The sequence below is a fragment of the Poecile atricapillus genome, chromosome 1 (assembly GCF_030490865.1).
Source record: "Poecile atricapillus isolate bPoeAtr1 chromosome 1, bPoeAtr1.hap1, whole genome shotgun sequence".
Classification (NCBI taxonomy): Eukaryota; Metazoa; Chordata; class Aves; order Passeriformes; family Paridae; genus Poecile; species Poecile atricapillus.
The window spans coordinates 13,185,567-13,206,658 of record NC_081249.1 but is presented as its reverse complement, the minus strand read 5'-3'; the positions used below and the strand labels follow the sequence as shown (position 1 = coordinate 13,206,658).

General features: G+C 36.4%; 1 protein-coding gene across 2 annotated transcripts in view; it reads left to right on the top strand.

The window, feature by feature from the left end:
* Positions 1-21,092, top strand: part of POLA1 (DNA polymerase alpha 1, catalytic subunit) — a 185,875-nt gene that overhangs the window by 129,852 nt on the left and 34,931 nt on the right. For both annotated transcript variants that reach the window (XM_058854715.1, XM_058854724.1), the window contains exon 36: positions 13,646-13,742. In XM_058854715.1, the coding sequence (XP_058710698.1) occupies positions 13,646-13,742 (97 nt within the window). The remainder of the gene's footprint in view (positions 1-13,645; positions 13,743-21,092) is intronic.

Sequence of the window (21,092 nt, the reverse complement as noted above, 5' to 3'; positions counted from 1 at the left end):
GTCTGTTGGTATGGATAATAAATAGTATGAGGTTTGGCTGCTTTCCTGCTGCCACACAACGTTGTTGTTATCTAACCTAATTTGTGTCTTCCAGTCAGCTTTCAGCTCCATTCCTCATCCCAAATTTAGAAATACATAGATGCTCATAAACAATGAGCTAGCTAATATAAAAATTAATTTTCTGCTTGAGACAGCACCTCTGGAAAGTTGTACCATATATATGAAGTTATTTGTTTGCTACACAAATACTTTTTTAAAATCCACAACTCCCCCAGCCTTTTGGGGAAAAAAAAAATAAAATTGAGCTTGCAATTTTCCCTTGTACTTGTGTAAACCTTAACAAGAGAATTGACAGTTCTAGACTGAATACTTTCAGTATATCACTGAACAAAAAGTTATTGATGACCTAACATAGATAATACAGTCTTGAAGCCTTGTGAAGAAACAATGTATTAAAGATGACATCCTTTCAAGAGACAATTTCCATTGCAGAATTATAGAGGGGAATGAAGATAAAATTGAGTGGGATATATAAATTTGGTGAATAAAGATGAAAGGCTGTAATGAAAAGACAGTGAACAAACGTGTCTGCTGTAAAAGCCGTAAGATTGAGGGTAATACTAAACTTTCCCAACTGGCTATATTTGGCTATATTGTACTTGACATCTGTGCACCCTTACTAGCAACAGTATTGGTTTTATCAGGAAGCTGAAAAGTCCTAAAGATTTCCATTGAGGAGAGCTGAAGGCAAACTCTGGTATTTCTGAAGAATTCTTTTGGTATTGATTCAGGTGCACTCTAACCTGCCTTGATGTGTGTTATGGACTTGTCCTCAATATGAGCAGGCTGCTGTCTGTGTGTCAGACTTGCCATACCTGTGGAAATCAGCTGCTTTGCTGTGTAGAATTGGATTGAGCTTTCATTATGTAAGAGTTAAGAATAACAATGTTAAAATCAGCTTTGTAAGGATAAAGTTATAAGAGTATAAAACAGTTGCAATGATTTGAAGTGTATTTTATTAGGTGCTCCTGTGGTTCTGTCTAGCTTATAAAGGTGGCTAATTAGGCAATCTAACTTTTTCTAGGCCAGAAGTTTTTCAATTTACTTTTTCTAAATACATTTTTAAATTTACTTTTTTTAAAGTATTGTTAATAAATTCTCTGAAAGCAGCTGCTCTGGGTAGTCTGTTCTTTCTCTACTCAAATGGAATGTCTTCTTCCTTGTTCATCTTTTTATTCCCTGTAATTTGGGCACTGGGGTGCTGCATGATATTCTAAAGGATAAGGTCATTTTTTTCCAGCCTTACTGTAATTTAAAATTACATGACAGACATTTTTATTGCATGCATGTATGAGTATTTTCCCTGTTCCTAAATTTCAGGTTGATTTTGTCATTTGGCTGTATTTTAAATCTAAAATACGACTTTACTAGCTTAACAATGTCTTAAATGTCTCAATTATTCATAATTTATGTTCCCTGTGAGATTCATTGTGTTTTCCCTCCTAGAAACTTTTTATATGGTATAAGAAACTTCTTTTTTTTAGTGGGAAAGATTTGGAGATGCATTTGAGAGTGGAATGGCCAAAATGGGTGTTCACTGGGTACTGTGATGTTCACTGAGACAGCAACACAAGTTCGCTAGAGGGGCTCTGCTACAGCATTAACACTCTAGAGGTGTGTGAAGGAGAAGCTCCAGGGAGAGCCAGCATCATGCCTAGTCATGCTTTTACTCTGTTGGATCAGTTATGAATTTCTCTAAACTATGTATCCTGACAGGCAGCCTGTTTAGCTGCTTTTTAGGGTTACTGAAATCTAGATTCTTTCTCTACTTTTATTCTTTCACAAGGCAGATTTAGCTGGCATCTAAAACTGTGTATTCAGAAAGAGGCAGAGAACATCACTGTGTGGTCTCAAGATGGGCCTGTTTGGTATCTGATAAAAAAAGGTGGTTGCTCAGAGAATGAAATTCAGTGTGCAGAGATTGAGTGCAGGTAAGTTACCTGGATGAGGAGGAGTGAATCTTTACAAATAATTTTATAAGTTGCTAGAAAAAATAGCATGCATTCTGTTGTGACTGGGCTGCATTTTGTGAGTATATAGGTAAATGGTGGTGGATTTTTATTCTAATGCCGGTGTTGGCAATATGTTCACAAAGTCTCCAGGTTCTCCTTTTGTCTATAGAATTTTAGTAGATATCAGCTCCTTTTATTAGGAGTGTTATATCTGGTGAAGTTCACCTCCTTCAGTGCAAATTAGCATTTTGGAGGGCAATAGAACAGTTTAATTTGAGCTGTCCAGTTTTAGCAAATGTTTTTACAAGCATCGCACCATGATCGAGAAGCATCTGACTGACATTCAAGTTCGGATGTCACTTGCTCTTGCTGAAAAGTTTCTGAAGTGTCTGTCTTATTAGTGAAATCCTCTGTTCCCCTCTTGTCTTGTTAGAGCAGGGCTGTAGCTGCAGTCACAGGCTTGGGAAAGAGAGGAGGAAGTCCTGTATGGGAGCTGCTTGACTTTATACACTCAGGGTCTGTACTCTTTTCTTTCTCAATTTATCTGCTATAGATTCTCACTATTGAAGCTTACCTGAATGTTTATATAGCTTTATACTGCAAATACCTGTACATTCTCTCTGATCACTAGAATGGAGGGAAAAGTTGCTGGTAAGACTGTTCTTCTTGTATTGTTTACTTCTCATTAAGGCTTCTCAAGTTTCAGAATGTTATACTTGCTCAGATGTTGTATTTTTTGATTACATGTTTTAACATCTCTTGTGGGACAGAGTCCAATATTTGAAGCATTTGATACAATTTCTTGTCAGATATGTAGAACTTCTTAGGAAAATTTTAGTTGCTGTCATCAAAAAGGTGAAGTATCTTTCTAATGAAATGCTGCTAGTTCTAAATAGTTAGATTTCTGCTCTAAGACAAAGAGTAGTAGTCTAATGAGAAAATTCTTTTAATATTGAAAAAAAGTGCTGCTCAGATTAGCAGACTGCTGCTAAAGGAAGTTTTTCACTGGGGTATTCTATGTCTTCCAGTCATAGCCAGCTGCTTTTCTTCTGTCCTAGAGACAAAATATCCCTTGCACGTGGAGGTACTAAGTCTAATAATAACTATACCACATTCCTTTTCCAGCTTGTATGTCAGAATTTACTCAGAAATGTTGCAAAGTAGATGCATGGTTTTCCTGTGAGGCTCACGCTCACTTGGACAGTGCTGCTGAGCTGCCCACAGAGTTTTGCCTGGAAGCCCTGTTATCATGAAACCTCTTGCTTTGCCAGTTCAGAACCACACAAATTACTTTCTGTCTTCCTTTGTATTTGGTAAAATAACATAGTTAATTTTTAAAGGAATACTTGACCTGCTTTAGTGTTTTGGTGTCGGGGCTGAGAAAAAGCATGCTGTTTTCCTGTCTATTATTTTTAGGAGTTTGTTGTGAAGTTTGAAAGACTAAATTTAAGATTTCTTCACTTGTTGAATGTGAACATTCAAAACTCCTAATACAACCAGATAGTTCTGCCCAGATAGATGTGTACATCTAGGGCAAAAAAACTCCAAACTTACTTCTAGCCACTGGGGGAAAACATTAATCTTCAGAACACTTTTGACTACACTTCTTATCCTGGAACATAAACACACCCTATTGACTGTCAAAGAAAAAACCTAATTTTAATTCTTGACTTGTTCTTATGTGGACGTAGGTGACTTTTCATGTGTGGGTAAGCTTAGGATTGGTGTCTCTCTTTTCATGTTTGGATATGCCAACTGAAGGCTGCAGAACAGGACAGAATCTATAGCTTTTTCTAAAAGCGGTCTAAAAACTTTAGAGTGGTGACAATCAGTTTTAAACATGCATTGTCTGGTGAATCTTGTGCCAACCAGCACCTTGTTAGACTGGTAAGCAGTACCAGATATGTGTGTAGAGAAGAAAGCATTAAAAACTAAAATACATCATAATTGGTTCATGCACTGATGGCAGTGGTAGTTATGGTGCTGAAGAATCAATTTTGAGTTATGGAGAAAGAGATTGAAAATAACATATATTTTGCCCAGAAAGGAAAGTGTGTGTAGATAAATCCTCCATTATGCTGACTCCATGTGGAAGCAGTAGCTAGAATCTTAGTGGAGTTGTCTGGTACCTAAGGTGTTGTCATTGATTTCAACCCTTGGGTAAGCAGATAAAGTTGCTTCATAAGTCACTGAGATGTGTCTTTGTGCACAACTGATCTTAGCAGAAAAGATGATGTTCTTTACTTTGTCATCTGTGTAACATTACTCTTTAGCATTTAGTAGAGAGCCATCCTATTAAAGTCTAAGGAGGTGCTCCAGAGACATCAGATCAAACCTTGCTTCAGGTTATTTAACTACTTGAGCTCAAATAATAGTTTTTTAAAAAATGAGAAACCAGGAGTTGAAGGTGAACACCTGTCTTTCAAACTTTTGACTATCTTGCTAATACCTAGAACTCAGGGAGTCAACTCCTAAAGTGTTGGAAAACAGGAATATTGTAATCCAAAGCAGTATTTTTAGTTCCCTTGCTGTAACTAATACTTTTTTTTCTGTTTTCACATGCATTATTTTACATCTAGAACATATATAGACAGGCTTACTTACTTGTGTATCTAGCCTATTTATAGTGTTTTTTTTTAAATAATAAACCATTTTTAAATGATGTAATTGTGCTTGCTGAATGATAATCAAGATTCTGCTAAAAAAAGACTTTCACAAATATTAATAAATTATTTTGTGGAAAAGAGATGCAACATTACCTGTTTCTTAACAAAATTGTAATTTAAATAAATATGTATAAGACAAATTGCTTACACAGATTGCACTTCTACAGTGTATGCTTCTGGATAGCTGACAAGTGCAAAATGTGTAAAGTGTATCCATCACTGAGGAAAAACTTTATTTCTGAAAGAAGTAAATAAAAATAAGGTTGCAAGTACTGAGCTAGATTAAACTAATTTATGTAAACAATCTATCTGTTTATATCTATCTGTCTATCTGAAGCATCTTACTTCCAGATTCTAACTTGGTGCTTCTACTGCAGCCTAGATTGTGAAGGCAGCTTTTTCCATTGTTACCTGTAGCTTCCTGCAGCTGAACATCAGGAGTAGCACCCTCTATTTTTGCAAGCAAACAGACGACTCAAAATGTGCCTCAGATAAGATAATGAGGAGTGTTTTGCTCATCCTTGGCAATACACAACCATTCATGAACACGTCAGCAGATGGCATAAAATGGTAAAAAGCAGCTCTGTACTTACTCTGCAGAGGCCTCCAGGAGACCTCTCTCTCCTTGCCATGGGACGGGGCTGTGGCTGATAGATGGTTCATTTGTTGTGCTGCTCTGGGAGGTAACTTATGCAGATTCCTTCCCTACAGGCAGAGTTTATTCCTCTTAAGGTGTTTTCATGTAATCTTCTGGTTTGGGCCCCACTTGGTTTGTTTTCCAGCTGTGAGAAGTGTGGGTCCTGAGCAAGGGGTTATGCTACATTCTCCATGAGTAAGGACAGAGGTCTTGTATGCAGATTTCAGATCAGCAGAGTCCTCATTGTTTGATTCTTTCAGCTGTAGTAGCACATCTTTTTTGAGGTAGGTTTCCTGGATATTTACAGTTCAGTTCTTGTTTGTTAGAAAGATTATAATTAATTAATAATAAATATAATAAAATTATAATTTTATAATTTTTGTGGAAATACATGAAAGTACTTGAAAGTTAAAGGAATTCTGTTCAGTGATGAGAGGTCTTACACATGTGTTTATTTTTTCTCTTTTGAATAAGCACATGACGTGTAGTTAACTGCAAGTGAGTGCTCTTCATATGAGTAGATCCATCCATTCTCTAGAATGAGACAGAGCTCTGGAGCTGTGCTGGCTTGTTCTGTAACTCTTGAGCTAGCTGGGGAATACTTGGCAATGGTGCTTTATCTCCAGAGCAAAATGACAACTTTGCTTTACAGAGGTGGTTTGCAATTCTGTTTCACCAAGTCATTTTTGTTAACTTCTTTTTATCCCAGATTATCAAGATTTAGGTCATTCCAGAAATCCATAAATTAAATTACTTACTTTGAAAATGCTTGGGGTTTTTTTCCCTTAAAATTGTAAAAATGTGGTTTTTAAAAATTATATTTGTCTTGTATACCAAGGAGAGGATATGTTTTATATATGCTGCTTATTTCTAGCAGAAATTTATTTGAAGCATGCAAATATTCTTGATCAGAAGCTCTTAAAATACAGTTGATTTTATGATCATGGGGTAATTCTTCAGGGTAATGTTCCATGCACCTGTTTGAATACAGTTCTGTAGTTTTGCTTGTGTGTGCTGCTGGGTCATTGTGGTTTCAGGGCCATGTCTGTCTTTCATTAGATGTCCAGTAAAGCTCATTTGTTTGGTTTGGTGTGGAAAACCTCAAACCTTAACCCTTCTAGTGTAGATGATAGTTTTGAGAATTTCTGTATGATTCCTATCCAAAAGCACATCAGTGTAGGATGGATATTCAGACTGATTAGTCTGCAGATTCCTCAGTTATACAATGACACTGCTTTCAGAAGAAGAACATGAATATTCTAGAGGCTCTCCAGATTTGTGAGGCAGATTACAGATGAAGTTAATTTTAAAAAATGTATTTTGTTGATCTTATTTAGAATGCAAAGCCTTGAATTATTTGATAAACCCAACTGTTGTACCCTTTTCTCCTATTTTACTGTCATTAACAATGACAAGTATCCTTTGACCAGAAGACTAAGATTACAGGTGTAAGTCGGTGGTTGGCCACTGTGTGTGTTTTGTATATGTTCAGAGCCTTTAAAACAACATGAAAAAGATCATTCAGTGTCAACCCCTCTGCCTTGGGTAAGGGCACTTTCACTAAACCAGGCTGCTCAGAGCTTCATCCAATGATTTGTCATTGCTATTAGTCATTAATTGTTGTTATAATGTTCTTACCAAAAAAGGTACCTTGGAGCAGATAGCGTCTGGTCTTGACTCAGTCACAAGTTTTATGTGCTTGTCTTGTGCTTGTATTAAATATTAGTAATATAAAAAATTAGTCATAAACATATTGATGCTGAAAACTTTCATGTGAAGAACACTTGCAGTGACAAGTGTATGACTGAAGGTATGTGAGATGAGTGATTCCCACACATCAGAAAAAGAGTGATTCTTACTTACAACTTGTGTTGCACTGCCAGGTGTGATAATTGCACTGATCAGATGAGCTTGAGTGCTGGGTGCAAGGCAGAACTCAAGCCCAGAACTAAAAGCAGGAAACATCCTGTCTTCACTTAAGAGCAGCAGCTATTTTGGCTTATTCACATCAGCTACCTTGCAGTTCTCTGTTTCACCTTGTGCCAGCTATTGAACACACAGGGAGGCAGTTGAATTTGGGGGGTTAATTTTCTGCCAGATTAGAAAAGAGGTGAGTAATTTTGGCTGGATTAGTGAGTTGAGTGTGGTTTACTACATGCTCAGACAAGCTCTAGTGCACACACCAAGACCAGGATCGGGGAGAGGGTTGCATCCCATTAAAATGAGAAACTGTTCGTTAAGCATCGGTGACACACAGTCATTTTGTTTAAAAAGCAACATACCTCCAAGGAAGAGGGGCAGGGCTTTTAATGTTCTCATTAATTGCTAGACAGGACTTAAAACAGGAAAATCTCTTTTCATTTCAGTTACCTAATGGAGAAAAAAAAAACAACCCTTAATGTTCAGTATCCTGTTGGGCTTTTTTTCCTTTTCATTGACTCTGGCATGTACATGTAAAAATCTCTTCTTTTGTCATACAGTCCATGTTAGCATAACTGGTAGGAGAAATTCCATCACATCTAAATCCTACTAGGCCAGTTTCAGTTTTCTTTCAGTACTTTAATGGACTTTGCGAGTCAAAATCACTAAAAAAAACCCAATATTGATTGAACAGGTGGACAGTTTGGAGGGTTAAGGAGGAAGCCACATACACACAACCCCTCTCTATTTACTTTATTTCCAAGGCTTCTGTCAGGAAAGATGGTCTCTTGTTTTTATGGAACTGAATGAAAGTGGTGTGCACTTTTCAGCCTATGTGATGTAGACCAGCTCTTTGCTTTAACCAGGATTTGTGGTGCACAAGAAGACCAGACTTCAGTATACATCAGCATGAGATGAGGAGCACATACATAATATTATGAGTGTTTAGTGTAATGTGACTTCACACTTTGTGAGCTCTTGTCATGCAGGAGTGTCTGCCATCAGAATCTACTGGTGAATAGGGGTTATGTGCAATGCAACTGCCCTGCGTTTGCTAAAAGATATGTGAGGTGTGTAAAACATGACACGTTTATTGCCTTGAAATCACTGTAGCATAGATAGCATTTGGATATATGAACACCCACAAAGTTGACGTATCTCCTTTTTTTTGAAAATAAAAAATTGCTGCACATAAGTAGACATGATGGAAGATGTGTTCAGTCTATACAATCTTCCAGCAGTAGATTGAGACCAGTGGCACTTCCCCGAAAAAATAAATTACCCGAAATTTGCAGCACATTCATATTCAATTTCATCACAGCAGATGCTCATTAGTATGTTGTTATTAATTGGTATTCACTTTAGGTTTTGTTTAAAATGAAGATAATAATTAGGTTTTAATTACTGCATCTTTCTAAGGGGGGGAGGGGAGGAAATGCCTCTCAAAGCACTGAAGTATTTCCTGTACGCTTGGCTCCATTACATCTAAGCCTTGAAAGAGTCCCTAAGAAACATTTTTCTGCCAAGAGACTTCTTTTCTGTTTCCTTTTATTTCTTCCCTGTTTTTAAAATATTAAGGATTTGTTTGATGGACATACTGAATCCTATCACAGTAGTAAGAGCCGCTATTCTTTTTAATCAAAATTATTGAAAAGGCTTTTCACAAAAGTAACTCTCTCAAGCAGCTGATTAATGAAGTGGTGCCACTGTTTTGTATTGTAATTAATTGAAGTAATACAAATAACTTCTGTAGCCTTTGGAAATTATCTTTTTTGCAAAGCAGTCTACTAGAGTTAGCAAACTAAATGGGTGATTTTTTTTGTTGGATTTTATTTAATTTCTTATTGCCTTTATTATCCTTAAAACCATAGGTGACAAAACAAGAAACAAAGAATACATCACAGAGAGGGCTTGAAGAAATGGGAGAGGTGCAGAAGAAAGCAAAAGGGCAGAAAAAGTGAGGATGCAGAAAAGACTTAAAGGGTTATTGGTGTGGTGGGAGTGTAGAGAAGCATATGAATTTGTGAAATGCCAGAGAGGAAATGAAAGACTGCAGAGAAATATGAGTAATCTAAAGAGTTTCGAAGAAGCATTGACCATCATGTGTTTGGTTTGCAGGAATTCACAGTGAAGTTTCATGCAGGTAACGACAGGACAAGGGGGAACAACTTTAAATTAGCAGAGGGTATATTTAGATTAGGTGTTCCAAAGAAATGCTTTACTGTGAGTGTTGTAGGCGCTGGAACAAGCTGCCCAGGGAAGCTGTGCATCCCCCATCCCTTGGGAGTGTTGCAGGCCAGGTTGGATGGGGCTTTGAGCAACCTTGTGGAAGAAGTGGAAGCTGTCCCTGCCCATGGCAGGGGGGTTGAAATTAGATGATCTTTAAGACGCCTTCCAACCCAAACTGTTCTATGATTCTAAAATTAATCTAAGTAAGGATATCTAGTTGTCTGACCTGTTGAAATGTACGCTTTCAAGATATGGAAGTCTTGTGTGCTGGCTAAAAGGTGTTCAGTGGACTAGCACTGCATCCAGGTGAGTAAAACATCAGCACTAGAATCACTAGTTCAGTCTTCTGCTGCCTTGCCGTTGTGAGTTTCCACCAGCTTTTCCTTCTGTCTTTCCCTCTTGCTTTTCCTGATTTCTTCCCTTATCTGTTTTCCTTTTTTACCTCATTTCTCTCGGTTGCTGTGTTGCCCTTCAGTACTGAATGGGTTTTAAAGGCTGGTGTGTTTCCCACTTGGGACAGTGAGGCATCCCAGCTGAAGTTCCTTGGGATGCAATTTAACCAGCATTGAGGGAGAAGCCTTCTAATTTCAACACCTTAAGGGAGCTGCCATTGAACTTCATTAAATAATGGAAAAGCTGGTGAGAGATTGTGCATCTTGATTTCTCCTCAGTCACTGTGTTAGGGTAGGAGGATGGCTGCCAGGGCTTAAGTCTTCCCAGGGCCCCTTACTTTCTGGAAGTTGAGCTTTTGCATTTCTAAAAAAGAAGAGGAAAGGTGGACACTGGCTATTTTTTTTACTCTCTTTTTTCCAGATTAAGAAAACCAGTTTCAGTTCTCACATCTTGTTACAGATGGGCTGCTTTCGTCTGGAAAAGTCCTTACTCATTGACTATGCTGTTATGGACTAAGGGAGCTGTCTGGTATGGCTGGAGTGAGTGTACAAGGGGACTTTGCTGCAGAGTTGAGCTTTTAGGCATTCGTGAGACAGGAGAAGAGATGGTGCTACCCTTCAGCCTGGTGCCTTGTTCAAACACCAGCAGCTGCAGGGACAGGGCAAATGCTGAGCCAGACATTGCGTTTGGGCAGGGTGGATTTGGCCTTATGTGGAGTCACCACTGTCCTTCAGGAGCTCCTGGGAAGTCTCCTTTCCTTATGTACACCCTGGTGGACATTGTGTGATGTGTGTGGTAGCTGAGCAAGATCTTTTCATGTCATGACTGAGTGCTTTAGGCTTAGTCACGGGAAAATTTGCTTTTCCAGTGTTTGTAATTCACCAGATCTGTTAAGACACCATTGGTTTCCTGCTGTGTAATCTTAAATTCTTCCTGAAAAGGCAGTTGGAGATTTGCAGTTGGCCTCATGATGCTACAGGAAACACTTCTACAACCATTTCAAACCTAGATTTAAATTAATATTTTGTTGGCTAAACACTATGGTTTATTTTTAATACGTCTGTTATTTTTATATTAGAAGCCTAATTTTTCTGTCAAAGAAGTGAATAACTATGAATGAAAACTATATACCTTTTGTTCCTTCATCTGTTGATTGTGGTTGTAAATGCAATTTTTAAAAAATAGTTTGGTTGCATAAAAAGAACAATATGTTCTTTTCATGAGTGGAAGCTCTGAAAGAAGTAGAGTTACCTGCAGAAGTTAGTTCTTAATGAAACAAAGAAATCAAACATCATGGAGTAAATAAAGACTTCAAAATAGAATTTTATTTTCATGTCCTTGCCATTCAGTCTTTCATAGGAAGAAGAAATGCATAAATTTAGCTCCAGTTCTTCCTGTAGTGCTGGTGTGTTGGGTTTTCTTTATACAAGAAAATGGCTGTTTAAATGTTATTTGGGTTTAAAGTTTTAGGCATTGGGATTTTTTTCCCTTTTTTAAAACCTACAGGTTGTCAGAAATTAAGTGGTGATATAAGTAATTCTTAAAGTCCTTGTATTCATAAATATTCTAAGATATTAATACTTAATTGCATGAAAATCTTGAAATTTTGTTTTCTACAGTTACTAAGTGCAAGATACAGGAATCTAAAGGGAAAGAGATATTAGGACATTATCAATAAAAAAAATTAATGTGTGTGTATACATATCTGCCTATGTGTGCGTGTATACATTTTTACATACTGATTTTTGTACTTTCTTTATCCATTTAAGCAGTGACTTTCAATTAGCCTGCCTACTAATATCAGGTCACTAAACTCTATAGCTGATGCTTTATTCTTTCATGTGAGTTGTCATTCGTTTGCTTCAGTTGGCTGGCAAAGGTTGTTGTATATCCATTACCAGCAACACAGCACTTTGCATTTCTGAATTGACAAGCAGCTATATTGACCTAGCGCTTATTATGGGTCAACAGCTGCGTTAACCGACGGAAGGACTGAGGGGCAATTAAAATGAATTGGCAAAAATATATCTTCCTAATTTACTCCAATTTGTTATTTATGCTAACATTGTATGGCTTCTATGGTGACACTAAACAGAATGGACCCAATAATGGCAATTAACATAAAAATATAATGGCTAATCAAATTGACAGCAACTGTTTCTCATCATCTCGACACACAATACATTATCAAAACAAACTATTATGAAGGAGGTAATTTCAGTGTTCTATTCAACCTGCTTCATGTGTGCAGTCAGGGAGATGTGTACCAGCAATTACAGCTGAATCTAAAAAACTAAACAAATAACTTAATCGCTGTCGTCCTCCTTTTTTCTTCTTCAGGAAGCAGTAATCAGGATTTACTAAAAATAACTGGTGTATAATAGTATAATGATGATGCATATCGTAGAATAGCTAATAAGGAATAAAATATGCTTCTGTGTGTCTTTTTAAAATAGGTTCACATGAAGTGGAAAAAAAAATACTGTTAAAATATATAAAAAATAACTAAGCAGTAGTAATAGTTGTCAGATGTCTCAACATGAGTTGCTTAATAGTTATAGATACTTATTGCATGTCAATAGAAGTGTAAAATTAGCTGAATGTAGTAGCAAAACTTGGCTTGATTGGGCAGAAGATGGAAAAGCTAAGTAGAATTCACTTAAGTAGAAATAGTTTACCAGTTGCTCTTCCACTGCATTTTCAGGATCATTCTAAGTGGTATGCTGCATGGCAGTTTTCCATTGGTCTAACCACATCCTTTGTTTTATAGCTCATCAAGACAATCTTTGAGGGTTTATATATGTCTGTCTCTGCTCTAAATATGTTAAAATGGACACTACTTCCAAGTTTGATGCTGTTAAAATAATCTTATTCTTTGTAATGGACAACACTTCAAACCATTGTTGGCCAATATCTAAAATCCAGTATCTTAAACAGCAGGGAGGGGAATGTCGTTATATGGAACAAAAGTGCAAGAGATGAACTTGAAAGGTTTTAGTTATAGTGTGGTCCAGATGGATTTCATGTCTATTCAAGCAATTTCTAGAGCACAGAATAGTGGCAGTGATATGAGAGTATCCAGGTGTGCACTTTGGAACTGGAAGAACTAGCACAGAGGCTTGACATAACTGGCTTTCAGACCATTTAAATGAATATCGTATTCTACAGATACACATCTGCAGATTTTTGACCTACATGTGTGATTACTGACATGCAATAGCCTTCAAAGATGTGTAGAGCAAGGCGATGATGTAGCTGTAAAGGTGTATATGCACTTGTTCTTATTTGGATGACACACTCCCAAACCATGGTGGGGTGCGAGGAGGGGAATGCAGACAAACACCTGTATTAATTAAAAAACAGACATTAATTATTTTTTTCTTAGTTCATTGTAATGTACAATATACTAAAGCATCAAAATTATTTCTTTGTCTCATCATTCTTATGAGTTCCATTTCTCACTAAGGCATCATTGTGATACATTTATCTATAAGAATGGATAAATGCATTTTAAGTTTCTGTAAGAACTTAAAAGTTTAGTTGATTCATATAAGTGCTCGGTGTAAATTGCAAGGAGAAGGAATTGTAGAAATTGGAAAAGTAAATTGTAGAGGTATAGTAAGGGCACTTTGTGGCATAATACTAATAATAATTCTGAAAGCTGACATGAATAGAACATGTTGGAAGAAAACCAAATAGAAATAATCACTTTTTAATAGTGGACTTAGAAATGGGTGCAAGAGACACACTTTTGAGTTTTTAATCGCTATCTTCTTACATTCTTACAGTATTCTGATAAGGCCCTGTACACTCAGCTCTGCTTCTACCGATACATTTTTGATGTGGACTATGCGATGGATAAAGTGGTTTCTGAGGAAGATAAAGGTATGTTTAAATTTTTAATTAATTAACTATGGTTTAGTAGCAAATTGTGCTAGACCTACTGTACTCTTCAAATCTGAAGGCTCTATGAGGCTGTAATCGAAAACAGAAAATAGAAGTATGAATTTAAGGATCCCCTGTAAAGGGGAATGTGTTCAGTCAGAGTTCACCATTTTAAGAATATATTATACGCCCCCTTTCTCGTTTTGAAGTGACTGTGTTTGGAAAATGTGCTTTTCTTGCATGTTAGACCCTTAGAGAAATTTTTTTGCTTGAAGTACATGTTAGCTTCAGTAAATAGATTAATTAAAATGTGTACATAATTGAAATTTACATTCAGCTGCTAGTATTGAAGAAAGACACTTTTTATCAGGGAGAAAAATGAGGGCACAAGAAAAGGAGTAATGCTAATTGTCTACAAACCTCTCTTAAATAAAATACAGATTAACTTGATCTTAGGAAAATTTTTTTGTCTTCTCCCAGTTGCCATAACATTTCTAAACTAAAACATTTCTAAGCTGCTACGGATCAATGGGTTTTGTGCAGCTAAGTGATTCTCAAGCTAACAGAAGAATATTTCTGAGAGTGGGCTGATGCTTGGAATTCTGAAAAAAGACATGTTTGGGTCCCACCACTGAAGCATGTTGTCCACAGAGAGTACTTGGTTGTGTCCTCTGTGGATCTGGAGGTGCCTGAGAGGAAAAGGTGCTGCTGTTGGGACTGTCTGATGACTGCTCTGCTGTCAAAATCACCCCTACCCCTGCCCTCCATCTGCAGTTACGTTACTGGGTGGTGATAAATAAAACTCAGTCTTTCTAAATGTTATTTTGATAAGCCACATATGGAAATGAAAACAGTGTAACCTCTTAGCTAAAAACTGCTCAAAAGTTGAGAAGACTGGCTGCTTTGGGCCTGTAGTACTTATGTTTCTTCTTGCAGAGGTTCTCTTTTCTTCTCCTAATCACTCTAAGTCAGTGAACTCACTCTGATGCTTACAATTCAGTGGCTTTGTACATCCAAAGAAGTGACAGTGCATAGGCATGTCAGTCTCATACATCAATGGAGAGATGTATGGAGAGTTAGGGAGTGGGTGCTACTGGCTGCAATCAAACTGTGGGTAGATCTCTCACCTAGTATAAGGGCATAAGAGTAGAAAACACTTCATGGGTGATCACATCCAATCTCTTGCTACAGCATTCCACTGCATTTTTCAGGACTGCAAGTTTCTGGAACTTCATTTGGAAACTGTGACTTGTGGTTCTCCTTTTGCTGCAGTTCCAAAGTGTGTTTCAGCCTGTCGATCTGTGATGACAAAAAATTCATAATAATTTTCATGTTCTAACTTGTTTGTGGCTATTTTACGGCCATTCACTAAATATTTATTTGTTTTACTTCCCTGATACTATGCTTTTGGAAACAGTGATGACATCTCTGTTTTGTTTTGCAGCTAAGGCAGAGACACTGAGCTTTCTTTAAGAAGAATTGGTCTCTGCTGTATGATTCTTCCTCTTAGCACCTTTCTATGCAGTCTTTTCTAGGCTGACTTAATCTTTGCAGTATGAAAAACTAGAAATGACATGGTATTTTAGATAATATCTCTCCAGTGTCTTGTACACTGTGTCTAGAATTTGCTAGAGTTACATCTTCTGGTGCTTTCTTGAGCCACAAACATCCTGTTCATAGCTGTTCATATCATTAACGTGTAGTGAAGTAAGGATAAAAATCCTGAGGTTTGAGGGGGTTTCTTTTCCTCCTGTCATTTCAGAATCATGGGTTTACTCATAGCTCAGGTTCATGCCACTTGTTTTACTTAATTTTCCTGTTTTCATTAATTTTAGACTACTTAATCATATTTGTAATATTAGACTTCAAGGTTAATAAATTCTCTCTGAAAAATAGTATGGTGGCTTCTGAATTCACATAATTTACCACCTTCTGCTTTAATGGGAAAATATTTCTTGGACCCTGACCGCTAAGTTCAATAAAATTAGTTTTCAGAGTAATTCGTAAGGAATTGTAAGAATTCTAGTAGGACTTTTTTCTCTTGGACAGTTAACCTTTCAGCATGGTGTATTTTTCTCTTTTTCGTAGCTGTTTGAAAATTATTGTATTATCTTCTTCAGCGAGCCAGTGTTTTCAGTCTTGGTGTTGCAGCAGGAGTCAAGGCCAGATAAATTAAATGTCTTAATTTTCCATTGACAATTGATTCAAAGCAATTGGCTATGTGGGTGTGGTAAACCTATGTATAATTCTGTCCCATTTGAAATATCTCTTTTGGGAGGAAGATAACTTTCTACAGTATGTGCAGAATTTGACAATAATTATCCGTGGCTATTTGTGCCACAAATTTATTTTAAAGATACCAGTGTCCTCTGTCTTCTAGTAACATGTTTTACTGATATGATACATTTCATGTTAAACTGCGTAGGATTAAATGATTTGCATGTACCATTTTTGTTGTAGGTCTGAAATGGAAATCTAGTGAACTCCCCTTTGTAACATTAAGCTAGTTTATTTTCCCTTGTAACTAAAAAGATTTTGTTTCCATGCCATCATTCACAAGCCATTTTGGTTTTGATCTGTGATCCATGCCTTTATCAAAAATGGTGGCAAAATTTAAACGTAGATTTGTATGTCTGATATTTTCAGTCTCCTCTTTTTATGTGACTAAACCACTGCTTAACTGTTGTTTTGATTTTGGTTTGGGGAGATCTTTTGCTTTGGGTTGTTGTTTCTTGAAGCCCAAATTGCGTGGACTTTTCTTGTTTCTACCTCTTATTGCCATTTTTCCTGAATTTTTAAACACCGGTTGTTTTTTTTGTCAATTCTGTTTATTCCTATTAGCAGCTTTAGTTGTTATTTATCTTGTATTGTAGAAGTATTATTCTTCTATAAAAACAAAAAAGTTTTGATGGCTAGAGATTGAAGATATAAATCTGTTTTCCAGTGTAGTTTGAAAGAATTCATGTCTTGTCTCATTCAGAACCTTGTGATTTCACTACTAGTTCAGTTGCATTTTCTGTTCTTGCCTCTTCAAAATACAGAATCTTAATTACAGAGCAGGTTTTGTTTGTTCAGCTATTTATACTGAAGGCCCATACTATTTATTGAAATGGAATCTAAAATAATAATTGTGAAATCAGTGGGAGTTCAAAAAGATATCCAAGCTGCTTCCTTTCCCTGCTAGAGGATCAATACCACAGCCTGCTTTTTACAGATGGGCTAAATTTAAAAATCCTCTGGCAATGTAGGTTCTGCAGCTTGGCAAGTTGTACAGTGTTTTGTAGTGTTTGGTGTTCTCACTGTACTTACTGTAGGGAGCCGATCTTGATATCTGAGGTGAATTTTGCTTTCTGAAGCTTATTCTGTGCACGATGGGTGAAATACTGTTCTCTTAGAGAGCTTTATGTATTTAAAATTTGCAGTGCTGTATTCTAAGTCTCTTTCAGCTTCTGTTTTGTGGAGAAACAGCAGGAGAGTTTTCCACTTCTCTGTATGTTGGTGTTTGTTTTTGTTTGTTTCCTTGGGTTTTTTTTTCATTTTTTATAGACCTTCAGTAGGTTAGGCCTACCAAAGAGAAATACAGCAAAAGGGTTAATTAATATGTTTTGCAGACACTTCGTCTGCTTACTTATACCAGTGTGGTGATTACAACATTGTTCACTCATGTTTTATTTGGGATCTACTGAAATCATTAGATAGTTATTTTTCCATCTTTTTCCTGTAAGAATAAAGAATAAGCTGACTGGTCTATGTGATGTTTTCTTGTTTCAGTGGCTGGTAAGGTTAGCTGTCAATTATACCACCCAGGAATATTTGGATGATTTAGTTATGGGTCTTTTGTCCTATTATTAATACTAGGATTTATCCTCCAAATGAATGTTTCCTTTCATCTGGAAGTTTAAGGTCTGTTATGATGATATAATTTAATAGGTTAACATTGCAAGGTTCTTAGTTGTTATACTACAAAAAGTGAAATTCTGAAAATTCTGGGCTGTGTTTCTAAATTAGGAACTGTTGCACAGTTAGTATTAGCTTAAAAAACAGTTTAATTTTTAATATTGTTATGTCCAAAGCCATAATTTAAGATACCAGTAGTAATAGAAAGCCTGTTTGTTCTCAATTATTTTTTTAATCTGAAAAGGGAAAAAATGCTCTATTGTGAGTAGCAACATACTCAGCATGTTTTCAGTGCTTTCTGACAGTTTTTTGAAGCTGGACTGTGGGTTTAATCAGACATTGCTGCTTAGGTGAGCAAGCAGAGCAGTAAAAAGCAGCAGGAGTAGTAAAGTAAGTAGCATCCTCTCTTCATATAGATGGAAAAGGATAGGCCAACTGTCAGTGATTTTGCTCATTTGAGGCTCAAATACATGAGTATGCTCACTCTGTGTGCCTTAACTTCAGAATGGAAATCAATGTATTTTTATGGCTATGTCATCAGGAGATCAAAATAGAGTGGAGTAATCTTTATCTCATTATTCCATTCAAACATTGGTATTGTTAAATATTCAAAGATATTACTGTTTTCATTTTGCTTCGACTACAGTAAAATGAAAACTTCTGTAAGTGAAGAGAAATGGAGCCCCCATAAAGTCACTACAACTACTGTGCCTTGCACAGATGTCTCCAGTTTAGTTTCCCCTGACATCATCTGACATCAAATAGAATATAAGGATGCTGCAATCTACTTACTCACAATGCACTAGTATCACTGAGGCTGTTTATGGTACTGTGATCTGTTTGGAGAAATAGGATTCTGGTCATAGAATTTTTTTTCTGTTCCATACTGTAGAAAGGGACTGGAAGCTACTGCCCTTTGACTGTCACATTTCTTTGAGAGGGAAGGTCCCAAATGTTATTTGCAAGACATTTAAGTATTTCAGAGACAGAGATTGCAAATCTGCTGTGGTGGTTTCTTTCCCAGAATACGACCCATGGAGGTTTGATTCTGAGGAGTCTCAGCATATCCTCTTAATGGATAAACAGAAGAAAATGAGGATGGGAGGAAGATAACTTTGGGAAAAGCAGTTAAATATTCCTGTGTGTCAGGGAGACCTACATCTTTGAAGTATATGCCACTTTGTGGAAATAGAATGTAATTGTTTTGATCATACACTTTGCAGGCTGCGGTTTTGTAAAACCAAATGCATATTCAAAGGATGTTTTCATGCTTTTATTACAGCTTTTTGTGTGCACCTCACTCCTCCCTTCCATGAAAACATCGAAAATCCCTAGTTTACTTTATGGATGAATAAACTGAAAAATTATGTTGGGAAAAAAGAAACTCTTCTGGGCTGTTAGACCTAGATGTTAAAAAAAAATCAACTCTGAATATTTGTGTGGATCCTGTCAGTTCAGTGGTGAGGGTTTATCCTCAGTATGTTCTTAATTTGGTGTGTCAAGTAGCAGATGGAAGTGATTTTTTTTGTACAAGACTTTTGTAAATCAGAACCATTTTCCACATTTTTATCAATATAGACAGAAGACTACAGCAAAGTACTTGTTGCAGTACTTAAGAGAGGGGATACAGTTTTCTGCATGTGCACTCCAGTGGACAATAAGGAGAGATTGTATACTTGTATCTGTGTATGTGCATTTATTAGTAAGATGGCAGCAGCTGAAACCTGGTCTGTCCCTTTTCAGAAGGAACAGTTCAATTAAAAAAACATTTCTGATGGCATCATATCTCTAGGCACCATCACTAAGACTTTAGTTCACTGTAGTGATCTCCACATCCAAGCAAACAAAAGCTTCTCTGCACATTTGCTGTCAAGTACTTTGTCTTCCAATCATGTTGTTTTGAAGAGACTGTAAAATAATAATTTTCAATAATTTAATCTGAATCTTTCTTCAAAAGCACTTGTTCATTTTTCCTTAATGTGTTGTTTGGAAGAGAAAGACTTGTGAACGTTTTTTTTAAATTTGAGTCAGTATTTCTTGAGTATTTTTAAATCTAACTTTTTTTTTTAAAGCGGAACATACTGAACATTATTTGCAATAGGGTTTTGGAGCCTTTTGATGTAATATATGGGTAGTTAGATTATATTTAAATCCTAGGTTGTCTTCCCCTAATGATCATGCCTTTTTTTATTGTTATTGGACACTTCTAAGATCTTAAGTGTAATGTTTTCTCCATTCTTTTTCTGTTCATGCTATCTTTTTGTTAAACCTACACAATCTAAATAAACACCATTAACACTGCACATTTCTATAACCCTTTCTCTGATCACAAAATATAATGGGTTGGTGCCCTTCTCTTGGAGTTACTTTCTCTACTTGTGAAGGAAATAAATAGAAATAACAAGTTAAAACAGTTAAAACACATCTACAATGTGGAAAATCTGTAGCATGAGAAGAGTGCATTTACTGTGGTTCAGACCACTAAGGGAAGGGTTTTGATTAATGAAGACTTTTTTCCCTTGCACATTGTATTGATGTTGCAGATGGGATGAAGTAGTGGCTTAGCTAATTTCTGACTCCTCATAAACTGGAATGGTTATTTGACCATGGAGGGTTTTTTTGTTGGCGGAAAAAAGCCAACAGAAATAGCTTCTCATTTGTACTTCAGGATGTTTTTTCCTGCTGAAGTGTGAATATGTGCAGGTCAACTCGTTATCTCTAACCCATGCAATGGCATCATCTCTCTGGTGTCATCTGCCTTCTCCTTTATCAGTTCTCTTGAGAGTTTCGCTAAACAGAAAATATTTCTGAAACAGTTTTTTCTTCACTGTTTCTTTTCTGTCTGAAACACTGGCTTTTTTTATTATGGAGACCTTTGTCTTTCTGTTTTCATTTCCTTGGTAAAGTTTGGGGTTTGTTTTTTTATGGGGTCAGTTCTGCTGCTCTTCACTGCAAGTCAGAAATGATGGCATTTTAGTCACTACAGCTTCTCACAGCAGTTTGCTCTTTTCTGTAGAGAAAAGTGCAAGACAAGCATGTTTTTCCTTTTAGAAGACCGAAAAGTTTTATGGATCTGATGGTACTAAAAAAAGTTATAAATTCCTGTGTTTTAGATACCATAATTCTGACATCAATGCTACTTCTAAAAAAATTATTTTAGTAGAAATTGGAAATAAAAATGTAAACAGTTTAACTCTGTAAAGTGCATTCAGTATATGTCTGCCTAGACATCAGAAAGATAATGTAAAGCTAAGGCTTAAAGAGATTTTTAAAAAGATACAATTATCTGTATGATTTTTAAGTCTCATAAGAAATGTATTTTAGAACTTGCCAGTGATGGCTTATAATCACTTTGATATTTTGAGGAAAATGGTAGCTTTAAACAGATGATACAGAATTTATTTTTAAAAATGTATTGTGCTTATACAGTTGATGGCTTTTATTTCCATAATG